Below are 23,072 nucleotides of genomic sequence, written 5' to 3'. Positions count from 1 at the left end.
CAATTCCTTGCACTTTTAATGACCAGACATGTAATATTGTTTCTAGCTGTTTAACTCCTCAGAATGTATCTTTAGCAGAGCTAATTTTTTAGCCTTACCAAGGAATTGTTTGTATTTACTGCATCTAATCTATTCACTGTAAACAAAACACACAAGCACTAAGGGTATCTTATTTAGTGGTAATTAATCCGTTATCGTATCCAAATTGTACCTCTAAGCTTTGAAATTAGAAATGGCACATGTCTTTGGCCCTAATTATCTTTATCATAATTATATGCACATAAGCAGACATGTCACACACAATTTCATTCATGTTTGGAATTTTGTGAGGTCGTAATTATTATTGCAGCTAATACATTTTATGATAATATTTTGGCACTGTTATTATTTACAGAAAAGGTGCTGTTAGTGAAGCATTTTCCCCAAAAGATGTTGTGATGGCTAATGTGTGTAAAAGCTGTTTTTTTACAGACATCTTTAACAAGTCTGTTTAAAATTTTAAAGCCATTAGTCACAGTAAAAATCATAATTTGTTATGAAGTCAGACAAGATATAGTGCCCAAATCAAAACAGTGGCAGTTTGGCAAAAATAAAATATACACAAAATATGCGATGCTCTTTTCCTGTAGAGTCCCAAGTAGGAGGACATTTAACCAAAAACTGTGTGTGTGTGTGTGTGTGTGTGTGTGTGTGTGTGTGTGTGTGTGTGTGTCTGGAGGGTTGTTTGGGTGGGTCCCCTAAGGTTGACATATATAGACTATGTTAGAATGATGAGAGCACTTCAGGAGACAGCAGTATGGGACAGACCAAAAAAAATTAAAAAAAAAAAACACTTGATATTCTCTATGGCCTATTTCTCTAGATTGGACACTCAAGACAGGAATTCATGTGACATCAATCCTACCATCCACATAACCATACAACGAACAGATGAGCAAATCAGAATGGCTCTCGCAATCCAGTGCCCCCTTTTCAAGGCCACTCTGTAACAGGGGAAAATCGACCTACGTGGTATCATCGTAATCATAAAAACAATCATGTCTCTCATTATGGCAAAAGCTATCACAGCTATGTCTACAGTAGTGACAATCCATGATGGATAGCAAAAAAAAAGTGGGAGAAAATGTAGCAAAATCTAGCTGTCTAGACAAAAATGTTGCTGCTGGCATCAGAACCATGGGTTAAAAGCTTTGCTTTGAGGCAGCTAAAGAATAGAAAGAAGGGAAAGAAAGCTCTATAAAAGACTGTCACATTACACAAGGCTTCTCACAGAAATCTATACAGACTCGTATCAATGCACAGAAAGCAATATCCGTTCTAACATTAGAATAGTGAACGTATCCTCATTAATGGAACGCTCCTGGGACGGAAGACTTATGGCCTTTCAAGAATTTCAAGAACATAACCACAACTCACTGGTTACAAGCCAAGAGTAAGTACTCACCGCATACATCTATAGGTGGGACACCACAACCTAGTCACAACCAAGTCATTTAAAAAAAAAAAATTTGTAAAGCTAAAAGTTAGGGCCACTGATATACTCAGATACACAGTATATATATATATATATTTATTTATTTATTTATTTATTTTTATTTTTATTTTTTTTCAATTAGGGTCTCTAACTCAATAAGTTTTTACTAAAGTGAGTGACGTGGACCAAAAGACAAGTAAGGATTAAAACACAACAGGCCATGTCACTACACGAAAATAATCCATGAACCAATGGCATGATAAGTAGATTATTTTCCTATAACAATGCACTTATTATCTGTCAACGTGTCTTATTTCAGATATCTTATTGTATTGCAGATCAGTATGCCAACTGTAAGCTGATGTTACTTTATATTATTAACTCTGGATATGGTTTATGTTCAAAAACAGGTTACATCTAAAAAGGGAATTAAAATTGTAGTACAACAGAAAAATCATAATTTTTCCCAAACTAGAATTATTTTATTACCAAACATCACTAATGAACGATTGTGTCCCAATTACACTAGATTACCATAAAGCTTAATTGTTTTACATAACAGAATGGCGGTCTAATGCACATTGGGCAGGACACCGATTGCACTTTGTCTGTAATAGTGCCAAAACAAAAAGTCCTGCCAGTGCTGTTACTATCTTGCCGTCTCATGCTGCTTAGAAATGACACACTGCTACTGGTTACGTGGCCTCTCTCGCGCTCTCTCTCTCTCTCTCTCTCTCTCTCTCTCTCTCTCTCTCTCTTATTTGTTTATTTGATAACAGCCTTCCACATCTGCCAGTCTCCATTAAACTGCATGAGATTAACATTCCAGTGGAGTTCCCCCCCCGCCACAACCACACACACACACACACACACACACACACACACACACACACACACACACACACACACACACACACACACACTCATGCAGAACACAGCAATTATTTTTTTAAACATTACTTACAATAAAAAATATTATAAACACACACACCTTTAAAAACACATATCTCCCACATGTATTCACACAAACACTTCCACATACACACATATGCACTCCGTTCTAGCGTTTTGTTTTTTTTTGCACATACACACACTGTGGTCCCTATGTGTGTGCCACCAGTCTGGACAAAGGAATGGCCCATTTCCTGACAGTGGACACGACTGCAGTGCGCATGCCCAGTGTGTATTTGCTGTTTCAGATTGTGAGATAAGGAAAAAGCAAATTGCTCACCCGTGTTCTCATGCATTTACCCCAGCTGCTCCTGAACCCTTGATATCAAAGACATCTTATACCTTCACCCACACCAGCACAATCACAGTGTTAGTAATTTTAAAGGAACAGGGAGAAAATAGGATAATGGAGCTAACCAATGGGAAAGGTGCTTTCAAAGTGACACATATAATTTCACATAATTGCAAAGCCTAACCTTAAAAATCATCCAGTCTATTGTAAGACCACAAAATATCAAAACAATCCTAAAATATTGTCTCTTAATACAATGTTATTACTACTACTACTATTATTATTATTATTATTATTATTATTAATATTATTATTATTTTAATATTATTTTCAGTCACTTGCAATGTGTATTAATAATTCTGCTAGACAAACCTTTTTAAGGTGTTCAAGTTTTACAGGTGGTCCTCTACTTAGGATGAAGATACTTTACGACGACCCCATTGTAAGTCAAAAATATCGTAAGTCAAAGATGGTACTATGACTAACATTTTTTTCTGCTTCATGCTGAATTATAATTTTCATTTTCTGCTCTAAACTGATGGCTTTCCTCTTCTTTTTTTCCACTACAAGCAGGAGACATACTTTGGCACTTGGAAGACATGCTTTTATCAGTAAAATTGCTGTTTGAAACTGTTTGAAACAGAAAAAAATGACACACTGGGACAACTTTACTCCGTCGAACGCTATCAAGAGTGGGGCATCTCACAGGGCGAGAGATACGCTCATCCCAGCTGCGTGTCCAACGTATCATACATCGTACTCTGCTTCCTGTGACTGTGGCGCAAAACTTTGTATCGTCGTATTGTTGTATCACTATCGTCATCGCAAGTTGAACCATCGTTACTCGGGGACCATCTGTATATTACTTTATTTGTGCCTACATGGGTTGGGATTGATGGACTGAACTTTACTATCATTTTAAGCATTTTGAGCTAACCACAGTAATCCTGTATAGTCATGTTCTCTATAGTTTTTGAGGTTAAATAACTGTTAAGGAATTGATTGTATATGTGTGTCTCAGCGGCTTTTAGGAGCTCAATGACCTTTATGTTAAGGCTGTTGGCCAGCATTAGCTGCCATATAAGTCATGGCAAAAATCATGGAAAATCATTTCTTAAAAATAGTTGGCTGTAAGATCATGCTGTTGGACTGCATACTGCCGAGCATTTCTTGGCTTGCTATACAGAGTGTCCTCCCCACCAAACTAATGCCTGTAATTTGGTCCGGGCGTCCACAGAGAACCTATTATTAAGAAGCTTGTGTGTTGAGCACTTCTGTTTGTGAGGGATGAGCAGGCGTCCAACAGGTAATCTACTAGCCAAATCCGCTAGCCAGAGATTTCCCCGCAGACAACACAACCAAAACTGTAAGACCTATTATATGTACTAATACCTGTAAGATTTCATGATATTTCTTGATGTGCGTTTCTAATTCAGTGGGTCGATTCAGCTTTAAAATTGGTGGAGCATAAAAGAATCATACACTTTCATCAAACAATCAGGAATATTTCTGCAAGGAAACATGTCATGTGCATATATACATTTGGACACATTTACTTGTTCCAAAAAATAGATAATCTTACTTATTTCTTACACCGCTAACACAAGCTTGTATGATCTTTTTCTCTCTCTCCCTGACTCGCTCTCTCTCACACACAAAAAAAACAGTGTGAAATGGCCGCATCAGCACATAGGAAGAGGAAAAGGCACAGGAGGCCTGAACAATACCTCTTCCAGCTGGTGCCACCTCCATTGCTATCAATGTGTCAACGGCCAGAGGATATGTGTGTACATCTGTGCATCTGTGTGCATGTGTCCTCACACCTTCGCTGGCAAACACATCACTCACTTACTGAAACACACCCTCAAAGTGTCATCAATCTGCCATCAGACAGCCATTTGAGCACACGCTGATCCGTAGGCAACGACAGTTCAAGAGGTTTTAATCAGGCGGCAGGAGGGCCTGTTTGACATACATATCGGAGAGGACTAGACAAACAAAACGACAAGAAGACAGATGAGAAAGAAGGATATTGGAATAGTGTCCAAACCTGAACAAAGTAAACAGGATATAGATGATAACAGGCAACAGAAAATACTTTTTTTCAGTATATAATTATCAGTGAAAGCCAATAAATACAAACTTTTCCAGATAATTCTAAAGTAATTAAAGGTGAACATCCAGTGCAATTAACAAATGCAGTGCCACTTCAGTGGGCAAATCCATGGTAGAAAAGCAAGAGAGGGGGTTGTTTGCCCTTGAGCCAGTGATGTTTCCTACCACCATGTGTGTGTTCAAATTCACAGCAATTTGAAGAGGTTGCAGAATACAATAAAAAAAATCCCTGCTTGGTCAAATGCCTGCTAGAAGTGTCAGCAGTATTTTATTTAGATACAATGAGGACAAGCCATGTTATGTTTATATAAATAAATGATACAATATTATTGTAACCATAGGCAGTGAAGAAGCAACAGGAAAATGTCTCATCTATGGATATAGAAATAATGTATATACTGCCATTGGTCGTGCTCACATTTCAGTATTCAATCAAGTCAAGTCAAGTCAAGTAGGCTTTGTTGTCATTTCAACCATTTACAGTGCAGTACACAGTAAACTGAAACAATGTTTCCCCAGGATCAAGGTGCTACAGCAAACAACATAAATTAACAAAAGGAAAACAAGCAACACAGAAGTACACAAAACTCTAAACTAACACCACAAAGTGCAGCATTGAGACCCCCATTTGTGTTCTCTCTCTCTCTCTCTCTCTCTCTCTCTCTCTCTCTCTCTCTCTCTGTGTGTGTGTGTGTGTGTGTGTGTGTGTGTGTGTGTGTGTGTGTGTGTGTGTGTGTGTGTGTGTGTGTGTGTGTTGACCTCTTTCAAGGCCAAGGCTGATCTGAGTGGCAACAGCCAAAAAGGCCGTCTTAAAGGCTGCTGTGTGCAGACTTGCCATTTGGCAAAAACACTTCCAAAATATATCTGTCTGAAACCAGACCATGAATCTGGGCTCAAATTTGGGGAGAGAAATGGAGACAAAGATGGAAAATAAGGTTGCGTTCCAACACCAAGGTCCAGCTTTCCAACCTCTTACTATTGCTGAAAAATGCAGACAACGTAGTGGTAACGCTGCAGGAATGTTCAGCAAAGAATGTTTTGGTTTTTGGAAGAACAGAAAGCAGAAAATTCAAAAGAGATAAATTGCTTGTTTATCGTTTAAAGTGACGTGAATTTATGTTATAGAACGGAATGTTGGAAAAACACACTGATGTGCCTTGCAGACACTTTTAGTGCCTTCAACATTGAATGTGGTTCTTCTGAGTGTGTCAGGAGCATTCCAGTTTTCTCTCTCACACACATCTTCTGTCTTTTTTATCTCATGCATTTCATGCTTGACTTACTCATTTGTGTTGCTTTCCACCTTTAATTTCCCATCTTAACACCTTTTTTCTTTTCTTGGATTTTCTCCTTTTCAACACAGACCTACTTTTTCAGTCTTTTTCCAACCCCCATGCTGCTATCTTTTCTTGTTTTCTTATAAGGGGAGAATGGTCTGTGAATGAGGAGTAAATTGGTTGCCCTCTTGGTTCAAAACCAATTCTCTTTGTCTGCCGCAGCGATGGCAGCCAAACGGATTACACACTGGCAAGCAGGGCAAAGGACATGGGCCAAGACTGATGGCTCACCCTTTTACACTGCTTAAACTGATCAGACTGGCATTTGCCTCTCAAATCTGCCCACTTTTGTAACATACATGTAACATACAAGGCATTTCAACACGAATACCTTATTACAATAAACAAGCTCTTTTACCTCTTTCATTTAACCTACAACTTCCTGTTGTGTACTACTGGTTTATTTGAAACATTTCAGCATAAGAAACGATGATCCTATGGACTCTCACTGAGCCTCAGGGTCTGTCATCCTGACTTTTAGGTCAATCTTAAAGGAGTGACCTATAAGAAAAGATGCTGTGTCTTTTCCCAAGTCAGATCTTTTATTTCAAGATAAATGCTGCCCTAAAGCCTGAGAACATCTATGATTTATGGTACCTGAGTCCCTCATTATGGAGCTCAACTATACAACCAGCAAGCATAAATTCTCACAGAGTAAATGAATCAATGGGAAACTATTTTGGAATGATTTACAAGTGTCCATATTGGCTCTCTTTGTTTTACAATGCACAGCTATTCATCATGACCCTATAGAAGTGGACAATAAGGCTTCCATGCTCTCTAAATTACAGACTTGGGGGAAAAAACAGTGTTTCACCTGAAACCTATAATTTCAGTGTTTTGATGGAGTTCAGACACTTATAACAGACATCCATCTGTACTGGAAACCAGTCATACACAAGAAACAAATCTTAAACCCTGACACCTATCACTTTACAGAGCAAAATAATACCACCTGTGATCTCACAAATACGTTGTTCCATAAACAAGTTTACTACAAGTATCTCTGGGAATCCATGTGGTCATCCACTCACATGCAGCTGTGGATAAATATTTCCAGGTTGCGCTGATTCATGAATAATCTCCAAAACTCATATTGGAGGCTATTTTAGACAAAACTTTTAAAGCTAAAAGCTGCCTGAATAGTGCTGCAATGGCTAAAACAGATTCCCCACATACTGTGAGTTACATGAAATCCATGCCTCACTTGGTGGCTACTGTATACTGACAGCCGAGCTTCTAAAGGGCATCCTTTCCAAATCCATGGCATTCTTCACAGCACTTGGTCCCGAATTTACAATAATCTGACACTTTCTCCCTCTACAGGTACGTAAAGAATCATAAAAACTCTATACCCTTGCTGACTGAAATGAAATACAGTATTGAGTATAAAAGGCAGTTAAAAAGGATTAATGTTTTTTTGATGTGTTTGCCACAGCTGGCTATGGAAGTGACTCAGAGGCAGTGCTGGCCTTGCAGCTGAATGTTGGTAGCAGAGACATGAGAGGATCAGCCTTGGTAGAGTAGAGGCTCTCTCTCACTGACACTGCCGCACTAACAAGATACACACATGCTTTGTTAAATAGAAAAGAATGAGAGAGTCAGCACTTATCAAATAGTCAGGATATGGTTGTTTATACTCATAGGTAAATACATTTATGACATGAGAGCCAGAGACATGTTAAACATCTTTTCAAGAGTTTGTGAAGAATTACGCCATAGAATGGACCAGTAAAATATTATTATACTAATTTGTGCAACTTAACCAACCAATTGCAGTGCAATCTATAAAATCATGCAGATGCAGGTCAAGAGCTTTAGTTAATATTCACATCAAACATGAGAATAATGTGATCTCATTATTTTAATTGTGTGAATGGTGGTGCAAGATGGGCAGGTTTATGTATTACAGAGACTGCTGATCTCCTGGGATTTTTATAAAAAGTCTCCATACAGAAAGATTTGTAAGATTGTATGTGTTGTATAATAATCAGATGATGGAAAATGTTAGATAAATGCATCTATAATCCAAATGCTTGCTAAGATTTTTATTTATTTTTATAAAAATGTTTTTCAGTGCCACTGTTCCACTCCTGCTGCTACCAAAACCTGAGGCTCCACAATCAAAACCACAATCTCATGTGAGAAATCGAAAAACCTATCTTCCAGAATCAATTTTCTATCAAATAGTGCTGCCTTTGTTGGCCATAAATGACTATGCTGTTGCCACAGCAGTAGTGGTAATAGGGTACGGAATCCTTCCATTATCCCATGACTTAATCCAGCGGTCAGCACTGGAAAGGCCACCAGGCAGGGAAAAGGGAAAGCCGACGCTTCTTAAAAACATTGGACTAACATTAATCCTTCAGCACTGATGAGAGGGACAACTCCACTGCTAAAGGTCACCTTACTCGGGTGTATGAAATGGATTCCCGGTGCACTGCTTGCCCGATTTGGTTGGCTTGTTCAAGCTCATTCTCTCACTCATTACCTTCTACCATTTACAATCAACACACACACACACACACACACACACACACACACACACACACACACACACACACACACACATTCTACTCTTCTTATAAATCCCTAAACACACCTTTACCTAGCTTGCACCACAGAAAAGGTCAACAAGCAAAGAGAAAACATTGACATGCTTCGAATGAGATATTTCCACCAGCATAATGCTGCATTGTTTGTGTGTGGGTGTTTAGGTGGAAATTGAGGTCACGCCATATCAAAAAGGGTACGGAAAACGCTTCTCATCTATTCCCAGGTTGGCTAAAATAAATTACATTAATTATGCATGGCTCTCGTAGTTTATCGGAACCGAGTCAATTATGATTACACCACAACCGTACGTACCTATTTCAGCTAACACGATTCGCCCTATAGCGGAATTGGCAGCTTTATTTATACCTTTCACAAAAGCTACAGAAAGACAACTTTGAAATGGAATGTTGCATTTATCTGTAGTAATTCATCATTTATGAAACTGAATTGGCTGGTGCATACATTATGCAGAGCATTGCTTTAATTCTCCTTGTGTAATTCAGGGAGGAGCAGTTAACCTTCACACGGATTAGTATGTCTTCAAACAGTAACAAACACACTACAGCTGCTTCATGCTGCCACAGCATAGATTATGCATGGCAAATGGGGAGGACACACACATATTCACACACACACACTTCTTACTATGTCTCATGCACATTCATATACACACCTATATAGTGCCTACACCCATAAACATACATATCCTCTTTTTTTATTTATTTATTTATTTTTTGCACACACAAAGACACACACACACACACACACACACACACACACACACACACACACACACACACACGGCATCTCTGCAGAGCTGATTTGAGCTCAAGTCTCTCAGGAACATAATAAAGACACAGACACTTTCTAGCTCATTAAAGCACAAGGCGAGTGAGGTGATTTTCATGCCCTGCAGAGCATTTCAACATGACTAGTCATTAACTGACTTCATTTCACGATTATTCATTTGTTTCTAGAGCTAAAGGCCATGAGTGACATGCAAACTAGAAGCAATAACAGTAGCTTTGAAAGCAATAGCCAATAATTCACTCACGATGGAGGCTAATGCTAGTGTTATTTGCTATGAAATCAACGGCTTGTATCTCATAAGTCGGAGTTTTATTGTCGCACATCATTAAGACGAAATCTGGTAAACAATTAAACACCGGTTTAAGTTGTGCATGTGACTGCTGTGTCAGTAAAACTGGAGGTTAAATGTTTACAGCATGCAATAAAATTGATGTAAATTGCAATTTGTAATATTTTGCAAACCCTTGGCATTATAGAGTATAATAGAGTATTCATTTACAAACTTATCCCTGTGTGATCCATTTCATTTAAGAAGAAAAAGTTCATAAGGTGTTTGTGATGAAAATGCCATTGTTAGATTTTACAATGTATTTAATCAAATATAGTGGACCAAATAACTGAGTGCAATTTATAAAAGGAGAGGAGTAAAAGGAATACGGGATAAGCTACAGACTCAGCTCCATGTTCCTGTCTCCGTTACGGCAGCAACTGTCATGTTAACTCATCTCTCCTGTGCCTGGTGCCTGTCATGTCAATCTTCATTATCTCTCCTTTGCTCAATCTCTTTCTCCACATATTTCTGTTAAATATATACCAAAAAATAGCACGTTAATGGTTTCTAAATGTTTTGTTTGCTTGGTTTTTTGTATTTTAGAATACTAAATACTGTACTAGTACTAATGACTTATAAAATGCAGCAGCTTGTGAAAAGCCTCAAAAGCATCAGGGGCACAGCGACAAGAATAATTTGTGCTCTGTATCTTGTAGAAAGCATTACTGTTCCTACAAGATGTATTTAAATGTTTTCACACGAACAGCAACCTGCCTTTACAGAAAGTTCATTATAGTTTTTTGCTAGCTGTTATAGCTAAAACATTTAGCTAGAGTTGCTATAATCTGGCAGCACTCACCAATATATCTATGAGCAGGTAAGCATTTGTCTTACACAAACCCTTGAAAAACTGAGTGTAGAATTTCATTTTAGTGTGTAACAACAGCATTTATAAAGGATTATTCATCAGAATGCAAACACTAAAAATATTAAATAGCCTTATATCATCCCTGTAGACGTTTTTGAATTGAATTTGAATTGAATCAGTATTTAATTTTCTGGTATCGAAATACATCCAAGTGTATTTTGTCCATTCTTTTATACAATAAACCCAATGCCAATCGTCATCATAACGCATTTAGACCGTACTCGTATTGCATTAGTAACAACTAAAAAAGGGACTGAATCTTTTTGTTGTTAGTGTTGTTCAGATAACACCATTCATGTTCTATATTTAATTTTAGTGGTGCTCATTGTCCAATTTACAGTATGCTGAATATTTAGCAATCACTAGCGCAGCTTTCTTTTTGGGTGAAATTGACACTTTAATCAAGTCGGTCCATTCAGGGTTGCTGATGATGCAGGTGCACTGCCTCTAGCTCTATTCATCTTCCATATCACCTTTGCTCCAGATCGTTCCAGATCGCTCCACATAGCCACTGCTCTCTCAATTCTTTGTCCTATTTTCGTTCTCACCGTCTCTCGCTCTTTACATTATATTTTTGTCTAATGTTTCTTTCTGTATTGCCTTTCCCCTCACTCTTGCTTCCTCTCTCTCTCTCTCTCTCTCTCTCTCTCTCTCTCTCTCTCTCTCTCTCTCTCTCTCTCTCTCTCCTTGCTACACCCACCACTGTTGCTTAATCACTTGCATTTTAAATGAGGATCAATCCACACTCTCTCTCTTTCTCTCTTCCTTATTGACTGGACGATTGAGGGATAAGTAAGGACCGGTGAGTGCACTCCGTATCCAACACATGTAGCATACTATGAGACAGGCCAGGCATGATCGATGAGCAGCTGTTAACACTCCTACCATGCACATCAGTCCCCAGATTTACAGCGGCAGTGACGAGACGATTTGGCACACATACCATGGCTCTGTCTCTCTTTTTACGTTCCCAGCTGCAGCAAATGAAGATCTACAAAAAAACTCCAGAAGAACAGCAGGCCATATCTCACACACACACACGCACAGAGGCACACACGTGCACACACAAACACACACTATTTCTATTTCCCCGAGCAGTAAACAAAATCTGCAAACAACGCATGCAAATGTCTGTTAACGCGCTAAAGTCTGCAATCGCGGATGCAGCCATACAAACACGCACATGTAGGTCCTCACAAGCTTTACAGCAGAGCAAAAGAGATTTACAGTGCAGTGCAACAGAATGGGTTATGCTGAGTTCACAGTCTAACAATGAAATCAGCCAGTACCTCTGTCTTTCATTAGCAACTCAGCAGAATTATACACCACACACATACACACACAAACGCATGCACGCACACACACACACTCACACAGACACCGTCCCGAGTTCCTGCTACAAAAAGGGCCAGCTCCGCTCGATACACTTGCACAGTCTCTGATACTCTTGATCAAATCACACAATGTAATTTCAATGCAAAAGGGGTCAGGCCTGCCTGTGCCATGTTTCCTCACACCCTATCTGTAGTGAAACAGAGTTTGTATCCAACGCTATATTGAGTAAAATGACACCAGGCTTGGAAATCTACAAGGCTTCACTTCAATTTCACAGTGACCTGTTCCCACTACCATGACAAATACACACAGCACATTGCTTCTGTAATACATGCATGCATCCACACATACTGGGAAACTGGACCTCCCTGAGAAAATAAAGTAGAGAAAACCGACATACCGGCAACTGGGTGAAGCAGTGGGGTACAATAGAAAAAAGGAGGCAATAAAAAAGAAAGCAGATGTCTCAAATCAGGTACTACAACCTTAAAACAACACTTCAACTGTCTAACTGGCCCATGTGTAGTTTGAATACAAACCATTTTGCAAAAGAATGATGTTAAAAACCACATCAAATTGAAACAATAGTGACAGATTGTGTTTGATACCTGACTAACACAAAACAGCATTTTCTATTCTATGTGTACTTCTCGTTTCAGCCTACAGCAGACTGGTTTTCACCACAAGTTCTTGCCATGATAGATCTGTTTGTATGCTCTTTTCTCTTTCATGCTGCAGCAGTTTCAGTTCAACAAATACATATGGGTTATGACTTTTAAATAGAAACAACGAAAATAAAAATTAATTACAAATTGGCAGGAAAATGATTTTGAAATTAGACTATTGCTCTTAGACTTCTTGGACTCTAAAGGATGCAGTTTATGACATCTGGCATCTATATATATATATATATATATATATATATATATATATATATATATATATATATATATATATATATATATATATAAAGAGAAAAAGAGAGAGAGAGAGAGAGAGAGAGAGAGAGAGAGAGAGAGAGAGAGAGAGAGAGTGAAAGAGATAAAAGAAAGAAATAGAGAGAGAGAGAGAGAGAGAGAGAGAGAGAGAGAGAGAGAGAGAGAGAGAGAGAGAGAGAGAGAGAGAGAGGGAAGAAAGAGACACAGACACACCAATGTTCAGAGATTTACCAGGAAGAGTTATCACTGTGTGCCAGAAGAATGTGTTGGAGAATGTGCTTCTCAAATAACTCAAAAACATTTTTTTCCAGAGAATTTCAGAGAATTACAAAAAGAATACACAAGGTTAGGGGAGAATTTTCAATGTTTATATTTGGTTCTGAAAGGGGGATACATTTCTTCATATATCTATAATAAGTGTTTTATCCTGGGTAAAGTCACGAAAAAAATCAGCAATTCACACAATGATTGTAATCCAGTGTAGACAATCATCTACAAACATCTGTACAATTACATAATTCATCATTTTCACTTGACATATAGTCTGTGTGTATAATCGTGTGACCAGAGTACAAAATTCTGGTGCCAGCCTACAGCTTCTCACACACACACACACACACACACACACACACACACACACACACACACACACACACAAACACACACACAGAGTAATTCCATACTCTCTATTTCCCTCCCATGTTATATCAGAGTTTTTCTTTCACAATTTTCGGCCCTCCACCTCAACACTGAAACATGCCAACACACACAGATATATACTGACTGACTGACAGAGAACAGCACACAAATGTGTTTAATACCACTTTTCATTCAGCCATCCTCCCACAGCATCACACCATGTACACACCCAGACACGTCGAAAAACATGGCAGCTTCTTTTGCTCAATAATGTCTCTCTCACTCTTGCATAGACGTATGCAGTGCATGCAAATAACCACACTAATTTTATTCCACACTTGCAAAAGGAGAAGGATTCCTCTTGGGATGGCTGCAAGAATGTTTAGCTATTTTGGATATGTGTGTTTTACTGATATATATGACAGATTACATTGTATCTACAGTATAATACTCTGCAGTATTAAACTTTCTTCAGTGAGCATATACATTTTATAATATGCTAACAAGGTCAGTGAAATGAGCCCTGTGAAGATATTAATATTTATACCCACATTGAGATTCGTAATGTCTATACCTGCAGCAGTTCCAAGCATAAATGATATCTGCTGAGTTGTCAGCCACAGACAAATGAATGTGCCAGCTGACCGCTGGATAAAGACTCTTCCTGTGTGTGCATGTGCATGTGCATGTGCATATGCTTGTGCTTGTGTGTGTGTGTGTGTGTGTGTGTGTGTGTGTGTGTGTGTGTGTGTGTGTGTGTGTGTGTGTGTGTGTGTGTGTGTGGTGTGTGTATGTGTGAGTGTGTGTAGGTTTGGGAAAGGGAAAGAGCTCAATCATTAAATGCGAATAAAGATGTGTCTACCATATGTGCTGCAGGCCTCTAAACCGAGAGCACTGATGTGTGACTCTGTGTGTGTGTGTGTGTGTGTGTGTGTGTGTGTGTGTGTGTCTGTAAAAGAGAGAGAGAGAGAGAGAGAGAGAGAGAGAGAGAGAGAGAGAGAGAGAGAGAGAGAGAGAGAGAGAGAGGGAAAGAAAGCATATCTATATAGGAATGTGTGTCGCAATGTCTCGTGCAAGCTTAAGCATGTACTGTATCCTTCAGTGCCACTAAAAAGATATGCAAGAATCTTTTCACTATTATAAAAATTTGCAACATCATAATCTGCATTTTCCCAAAACCAATATGAGACACATGGATAAAGGCTGGCTATTGGTTTCCAGTTGCCGAGGCAACACTGCACGAATGGCCCTGGTAGCATTGGGTTGATTGAAATGCAAAGGCTTACCTTGGCCGATTATTAATATGTATGTGGAGCATCATCTATGACACGCACCAAATGTCAGGCTTCAGAGTAGAGTGTGCAGAGGCCCCACTTAGTCTCCTGCTGCACAACTCCACTGGCAGAAAAAGATGTGAACTTTCCAAACTCAACTGCAGAAGCTGAACTGGGAGCCAAAAAAAGTCTGGCACAAAAATGTCTGATAAGCTTTTCCCATCCATATGACAGTAGAAATCGCTGGTGGCAGCTGATTCTACTTCAGCACTTTGGCTCGCTTAATGTATGTCCCCAGGGGGCATATATGCATGAACCGAAAGTTTCTAATCTCAAAGGATCCATGCTCAGAAATAAATGATATCTTCCATCAATATGCATACTGATGAGTGATTCAGAGCCTGAGATGTTAAATTTATGCAAGACCAAGATTCGAGTCAGTGCTTGTATGTACACGGTCATGCATATGAGGCAAATTCCTTTGCATGCAGTTAGTTCTATTTTCCAGAAAATGCAGAAAAATTACAGAACAGTAAATCAACGTTCAATTACATAGACATTCAGACTGGTGAAGACCAGGCTGTTACACTGGCTCACAGAGAGTTAAATAGTTTCAAAATGAGAGACGTTCGTACTCTAAGAACATTTATAAAGGCTACACAATTTTTCCAATACTGTGGAGACACCAGTATTGGAGTGACTTGAGCAGAAGATACAGCTGAACCATTGTACATGCCACACTCAGTGTCCTCATTATGTAACTTACAATGTGTGCATGTGACCGTAGTCTTTATATTAGATGACCTGACTGACTGCATGTGCCTACACTGTTTAGCACTCAAATATGTCACACACCAAGAGCATAGCAACCCCTTCTACTCCTGCATTTTCTGGTCATTAATTAGTCAACTTCTTAAGTTAAGTTCTAGATGACTGGACACTGAAAATGTTTCTACTACGCTTCTGGTCTTCAAATGGCTGCAAAAGCACTTTCTGATTTCCTGTCAGCTTTGAATAACTTCAGTTTTAAATGTACAATACATTATAAATACACTATACTCAATAAATTCTAAAGTAATAGATATAATAAAGTAATAAAGTTATCGACCATAGTCTTTATTTTAATAAAGAATAACAATTCGATCCATTTATATCTACTTGTAAAGTTGAGGAACTTTCCTGAAACAAGTTGATTTAAGTTATTCTTCACATTATAGCAGTTATAAGCAGTCATTACCTCCTTAGCCTCTAATGTATTTCTCATAATTAATTGAATAAGTCAAAATAAAAGGCATCTTGTCAAAAAACCAAAAAGGCAAAAGTCTTCTCTCCGGAAGACATTACTTCTGTCTGTGAAAGTGAGGGTCCACACTGTCACAGAAAGAATGAATGTCTTCCGGAGACTCCTTCCATGAATCGTTCATAAACACCTCCTTACAAAAAAAGCTTATTATTTATTATAAGGCTTTCTATTGTGTGTAATGTCCACCAAACATGCCCTTGTACTACAAAGTACAACACTATATGTTATTATTAACTCAATGACTATGAAAATGTGCCAAAAACATGTCGGTAGGAACATGTGTGTCCACGGTACCCTGTGATGCACTGGTGTCCTATCCTGCTGTATTCCTGCTGTATTCCTGCCTCACAGTCTCAAATACTGTCTTTTTACAAATACAGCCCACCAAATAATAAATGTTTGCTGTGCTGTGTTTTTCATTTTAATGTATAACATTAACATAATGTATAGCATCGTTACAGTAAAGAGAAACAGGAGTGGTAGCCATGTTGGCTTTGTCCATCTGCCTCCTACACAAATGACCTTTCGATGGTCCAGGATAAAGTACGCACTATTGTTTACTGTACATTTATATGCTCTGTAGCTTATAGTAGTTTGCTTAGAAAATCCCATAATGCACTGTAACAGATTAGTATCCAGTGTTATGCTTTGGCAATTGGTGCCATTTAGCTGACCAGTGTCACTGGGTACACATGCTGCAGGTCTGTGACATGTTACATCACCTGTAGCATGATGGAAATTGAGTTTCCGTGACACAGTCTGGACACTGTACCATACAGGGTGTTTATTTTCCACCTGCTGCTGTCGTCAAGGTTACCTACCGTCATTTCCGCCTCTCAGTTGAACAGCTGCAGGCGAACAAACCCATACGAACCTTGCGTACGTGTGGCATCAATTTCAATTATGATGTCATCACCGCGACCGTAGAAACAAATAATAAATAAATAAAATTTTTCTAAAGTGCAGAGTTCTACAAGCGTGGTTTCTTGTTGAATTACAATACAAAACAATAATATTTGGGTCTATAAACCACACATGCCCACATGCGGGGCATGTGGCCCACATGCCCCGCTCAAGGTTTAGGGGCTCAGTGTATTATGGTCAGTTATATTAACATAGAGACTGGGGTAATGTAGATGTGCGTACTGGTTTAGTGTATATAAGCTCTAAGCGACATATTTCCATTTTGCATCATAGTATTTATTATAAAGTCTGTGCTTGGTGTAACCAGGTGCAGAGATGTATTATGAATTCAGCATTTTTATTTTAGTTTCTTGAAAAAAAGAAGCATATATCATTATTAAAATTACTAAAGCAAAGTTTCATTCTAACACAATATTGGTGTAAATGATACCCCTCTCCTCTGCAATGTTAATTAACTTGTCACTCAAATGTCACTGAACAGCTCCCTCACTGAAGACACCTTAACCTACACAGAGGGTACATTATACCTTGTCCGTTTATTTGTGTAGTATGACTTTTAAAGCTGGACACGACATTGGAGTGGCTTTGTAATTTTTTAAGGGACGTACTATCTATCAGCAGTAGTAATACACATTACACAGGGTGTGTTACTCCTTTCCTGTACCCCCAGTGCTGGATTACACAGGGTGTGTTACTCCTTTCCTGTACCCCCAGTGCTGGATTACACAGGGTGTGTTACTAGTCTCCTGTACCCCCCAGTGCTGGATTACACAGGGTGTGTTACTAGTCTCCTGTACCCCCCAGTGCTGGATTACACAGGGTGTGTTACTAGTCTCCTGTACCCCCCAGTGCTGGATTACACAGGGTGTGTTACTCCTCTCCTGTACCCCCAGTGCTGAATTACACAGGGTGTGTTACTAGTCTCCTGTACCCCCCAGTGCTGGATTACACAGGGTGTGTTACTCCTCTCCTGTACCCCCCAGTGCTGGATTACACAGGGTGTGTTACTCCTCTCCTGTACCCCCCAGTGCTGGATTACACAGGGTGTGTTACTCCTCTCCTGTACCCCCCAGTGCTGGATTACACAGGGTGTGTTACTCCTCTCCTGTACCCCCAGTGCTGAATTACACAGGGTGTGTTACTAGTCTCCTGTACCCCCCAGTGCTGGATTACACAGGGTGTGTTACTCCTCTCCTGTACCCCCCAGTGCTGGATTGCACAGGGTGTGTTACTCCTCTCCTGTACCCCCAGTGCTGAATTACACAGGGTGTGTTACTAGTCTCCTGTACCCCCCAGTGCTGGATTACACAGGGTGTGTTACTCCTCTCCTGTACCCCCCAGTGCTGGATTACACAGGGTGTGTTACTCCTCTCCTGTACCCCCCAGTGCTGAATTACACAGGGTGTGTTACTCCTCTCCTGTACCCCCAGTGCTGGATTACACAGGGTGTGTTACTCCTCTCCTGTACCCCCATTGCTGGATTACACAGGGTGTGTTACTCCTCTCCTGTACCCCCAGTGCTGGATTACACAGGGTGTGTTACTCCTCTCCTGTACCCCCAGTGCTGGATTACACAGGGTGTGTTACTCCTCTCCTGTACCCCCAGTGCTGGATTACACAGGGTGTGTTACTCCTCTCCTGTACCCCCAGTGCTGGATTACACAGGGTGTGTTACTCCTCTCCTGTACCCCCAGTGCTGGGTGAACAGTTTGCACAGGTGCGCATTGAGATTACAACCAGCGTCTGGTTCATGCTGAAACTCCTAATCTTTCGCTCATATTGACACCAGACACAACTTTACCAACCAGAATGCATTTCTAGTATTTTAGAAAAGCTGATCGTGTGTATTTGTGATGCCTTTAATATGTACAACAATCGCAAAAAAGCCATCTAATTGCGTTTCATTAAAAAAAAAAAAGAAACACGTATTCTCTTACCGGAATGGACATCTTGTGGTTTTCCTGTCCACTCGAGTCTCGCTAGAAGATTTTCCGAACCACCCGATCTGCTGTCTGCTGCGTTTCTCGATGCACAAGGAAGCCCAGATTTTCTTCACCTTTAACTTCTTGTCTATTCCATGCTTCCCCGTGGCACAGCGCGCTCCGCCTTGGGTGCTGTCTCTGATGATTGAAGTTTGAACAAATATAAAAAAAGAATATTCTCCGATCGTTAAAAAAAAGGAATCCCCACGGAATAACCCACAGCAGTCCAGCTCTTAGGAGCTTTGAGAGAACCAAGTGTCCGATCCCTCGCTTCACAATGTCAACGTGGCGGGTTCCGCTATCCTCTCGGCGAAATGCGGTAGTCGTGCGGTTTGGGTGATCGCTGGGATTTGGCCGTGTGACACACGCACACACACACACACACACACACACGCTCGCACACTCTTTCAGATGCGCTCGTATTGCGGCTGTGTGAGAGCAGCTGAAGCGACCACGGTGCTGCCCTGCGCGCGCGCGCTCTACGATGGAATCAAGTTTGGTTTAAAGGGCCAGACTCGCTTTCAGACACGAGCAGCGCGCGTGTTCATATCCTAGAGACTTTACTCTGAATTAAGCATTTCGATCTAAATGTTTGCTTAATGCTTTGAAAAAAAATACATGCAAACATAAAGCTAGAACAATTCATTTCTTTAAAAGATGTCACTGCATTTATTTAGTTGATTTCCCAAGTTGATTAATTAAAAAAATACCGAAACACTCACTATATTTAAACAATAATAATAATAAAACCACTCTGTGGAATTTATTTTACTGTTAAAAGAGCAAAAACAACAAACAACAAAAAGAAGTAATAATATTTCAGTTCATTAGATAATGAATAGTTAATTAAACAGGTTCTAGTTCAAAATAGCTCTGCCACATTTAGGCTTCCAGACAGACAGACAGACAGACAGACAGACAGACAGACAGACAGATAGACAGATAGATAGATAGATAGATAGATAGATAGATAGATAGATAGATAGATAGATAGATAGATAGATAGATAGATAGATAGATAGATAGATAGATAGATAGATAGAGTCATTGCATAGTAGAGGTACACAGCAATGAAATGCAGATAAATATGTAAATATATGTACAACTTATAATGGATATGAGCAGTAAAAATGATCAAGAAACAGGTACAGCAAAAAAAATAAACATCTATAAGTGAAAATGTAAAAAACCTACACGATTTAATTGTTTGGTGTTTCTGATTTACCCTGTGCTACATTTTATAGCACAAAGATTTTTACACACTATTTGCAGTCTTCACTGCTTTTAAAAGCGAGGAACGCTCAACTATTCGAAGAACCCTTGAGGATTACACTGAGCGTAATGATCCTAAACTATCACTGGAAAACCAATATGGAAACACAAGACAATTTAGCTTAATACCCAGATGTGATGTTTTCAAATAGAACAAATAAGAACTTGTATATGCGAAATAGGCCACACTTGATGACTTGCTCCTGTATAGTCAAAGCTAAAGAATTCATTATAATGAAACTGTCAGACAGCAGCCATGATCTCAGTTGCACTTAAAAACTTTAAAGGAAATTCTGCATCATAGACATTCTCCTTTTATTCACAGCAGTTAGGGTGGATTCACACTTAGTGTTTTAGCTACTTTTAGCAAAGTATTGATTACTGGTATTGATTGAATACTCTGACAACACAATATATAAGAAAACTAAAGCTCTTTTGTGTGTTATTGAGTAATGCTGTTCATGGGCGTTTTTGTGGAAACACCATCTCTGTTCTTCTATATTTCACAAAGGCGCATCAGCTCTATTGCAGACAGGAGAACAGAACAGTGGGGTTTTTGCTAGACAATGGTCAAAGGATGAATGCTGTGCAAATAACTGTGACTCTGTGATGATGTCGCACTTTCCAAGCAGCAGAGTAAAAGGCATTAATTGTACTGATCATTTAAAATTGTTTTGGCTATGCCACTGTCAGTGAAGAATAAAAACAGCAAAGGCAAATAAAGATCAAATTTCCAAGGTAAAACCATAGACGTGCAGTATAAAATATGTCTTCATGCAATAGACCTTCCATTTCAAGTTGCCTTTACTCCTTTACTAGCTGTTAATCATTCAGTCAACAAAGGGATAGGGTGTGCTAGTGGCAGAGAACTTGGAAGGAAAATGAATTTGGTTTGTTAGTGTAGTTAGGGTATAGAACAGAGGCTGGCAACACTTCAGAAGTGCCACAAACGCCGCCCATTAGAACCTGTGAATATTGAGTACATGTGTGTTGACTTTGGCTTAGAACTAAACCTACAATAGTGCAGAATTCCAGGAGGTGAACTGTCACAGAACCTATTTTTGGAGCTCTAACCCTCTGCAGAGTATAGTTCAGGCCTAATCAAACACACATGATCCAGCTAATCAACAACTTCGGTAGCATCTGATAATTTGACCCCGATGTGGTGGTAACAAATGCAACAAATTGGTAGAGCTCCCAGAAAGGAAATTGGCACCCCTGGAGTGGAGCAGGGTTTGATATATTGGCTGTCAGAAAACACATTTGCCTTTGTTAAGATGACTTTTTAGGTCATACAGAGTGCATGGTGAGTGAGGACACTAATTGAAGTCACATTGAAGAGAAATGCCAATGGTGAAATTCCAGGTGTCAAAAATCCTAAGAAAAGAGAACATCAGAATAAATGTTCTTCACTTGAAATAAATGTAAATAAAATAAAGGGCTTCCACCATGACTCTAACAAAAGACCATGAATTTTAGCCTGTAGCAGCCAGAAGACTCCTGACATTTGAAACATTTTACCCAAGTGTTAGGTTAAGCCGTTTTTATGTGGATTGTTTATAATTATCCTCTCCATGCTGCTATCTATTTCTGTGAGTTCTGTGATCTATTTCTGGCTCTTATTTAAAGCCCTCCCCTGGTGACAGACAGTTACACATGCTTGGAGGTAACATTTGTGCCAAATATACATCAGACATTGTGCCTGGCTACCTACACTCTGTTAGCCTCCTTTATATAAGTCACTGTAAAGAGGGAATAAGTGACTAAATTTGAGCATTTCACTCTGGCAATATTGATTTTCTTTGTTGCACTGTAAAATTGATCATACACAGAGTCCATGTAAGGAAGAAATCCAGTGTGACGTATCCAGGAAAATACACTGCAGTATCGGATCATATGACTCGCATTCCTATATGCATGTTTATTGAAATGTTATTCCCCAGACATACCTCTTCTGGTTCTTCAAATGTGATACTGTTTGAGATTAGAAAAAGAAGGGAGTCAGCAAAAAAATAAGAAATAAAAAGAAAGGTATTAAAGGAGGTGTTAAAGAAAAAAGAAGAGGAAAAGGTTGATTAAAAAAAGTGGAGAAGAACCAGCTTGTAAACCAAGAAAGGTAATGATTAATAATGACATAAATATAAGGATGATGATAGCATACAAATAAATCAGGGCTGTGGTCATTACCCAAACCAATGAACATAAACAACAGACAAACAAGTGTTGTATAGCAGGGGGAGGTCAAGAAAAAAATGTAAATGTATGTAAAGCCTGAAATGTAAAGTGGAAACAAGCCTCAAAAAAAAAAAAAAAAAAGGAAGGAAGGAGAAATCCCCCCAGTCCATGGAGAGCAGTTTAGCTACAATTAATCAATAACATTGATAACAAGATAATAAATTGTCAGAACGGATTTCATTATCGATTAAGAATACATGAAAAATGATAGCGGTCTCCTGAAATCCAAGAGCACATTACATTAAGCAACAAATAAAAGGATTAAAATGACAAAAACCTGATCATGACTTTAAGATTCAAAGGTTTCCCTATTAAATTCCGTGGCAAGAAGGATTTTAGGACAAGATTTTTTTTTATCATAGATATGCTTTTCTTTAAATAAAATTTCAATCTTGCTCAATTTTAAATGCAGGAGTGTGCATGAAATAACCCAATA

General features: G+C 39.1%; 1 protein-coding gene across 1 annotated transcript in view; it reads right to left on the bottom strand.

Annotated features, from left to right (window-relative positions):
* The window catches only part of bcar1 (BCAR1 scaffold protein, Cas family member), a 69,867-nt gene extending 50,221 nt beyond the window's left edge, over nucleotides 1-19,646 (bottom strand). Inside the window, exon 1 of the mRNA XM_083552655.1 lies at nucleotides 19,085-19,646. Within this exon, the coding sequence (XP_083408781.1) occupies nucleotides 19,085-19,096 (12 nt within the window). The 5' untranslated portion in view covers nucleotides 19,097-19,646. The remainder of the gene's footprint in view (nucleotides 1-19,084) is intronic.
* Between the last annotated feature and the right edge of the window lie 3,426 nt (nucleotides 19,647-23,072).

The sequence above is a fragment of the Silurus aristotelis genome, assembly GCF_946808225.1.
Source record: "Silurus aristotelis genome assembly, chromosome: 10".
Lineage (NCBI taxonomy): Eukaryota > Metazoa > Chordata > Actinopteri > Siluriformes > Siluridae > Silurus > Silurus aristotelis.
The sequence above is the reverse complement of the archived record's forward strand: the minus strand, read 5'-3'. Positions and strand labels throughout refer to the sequence as shown.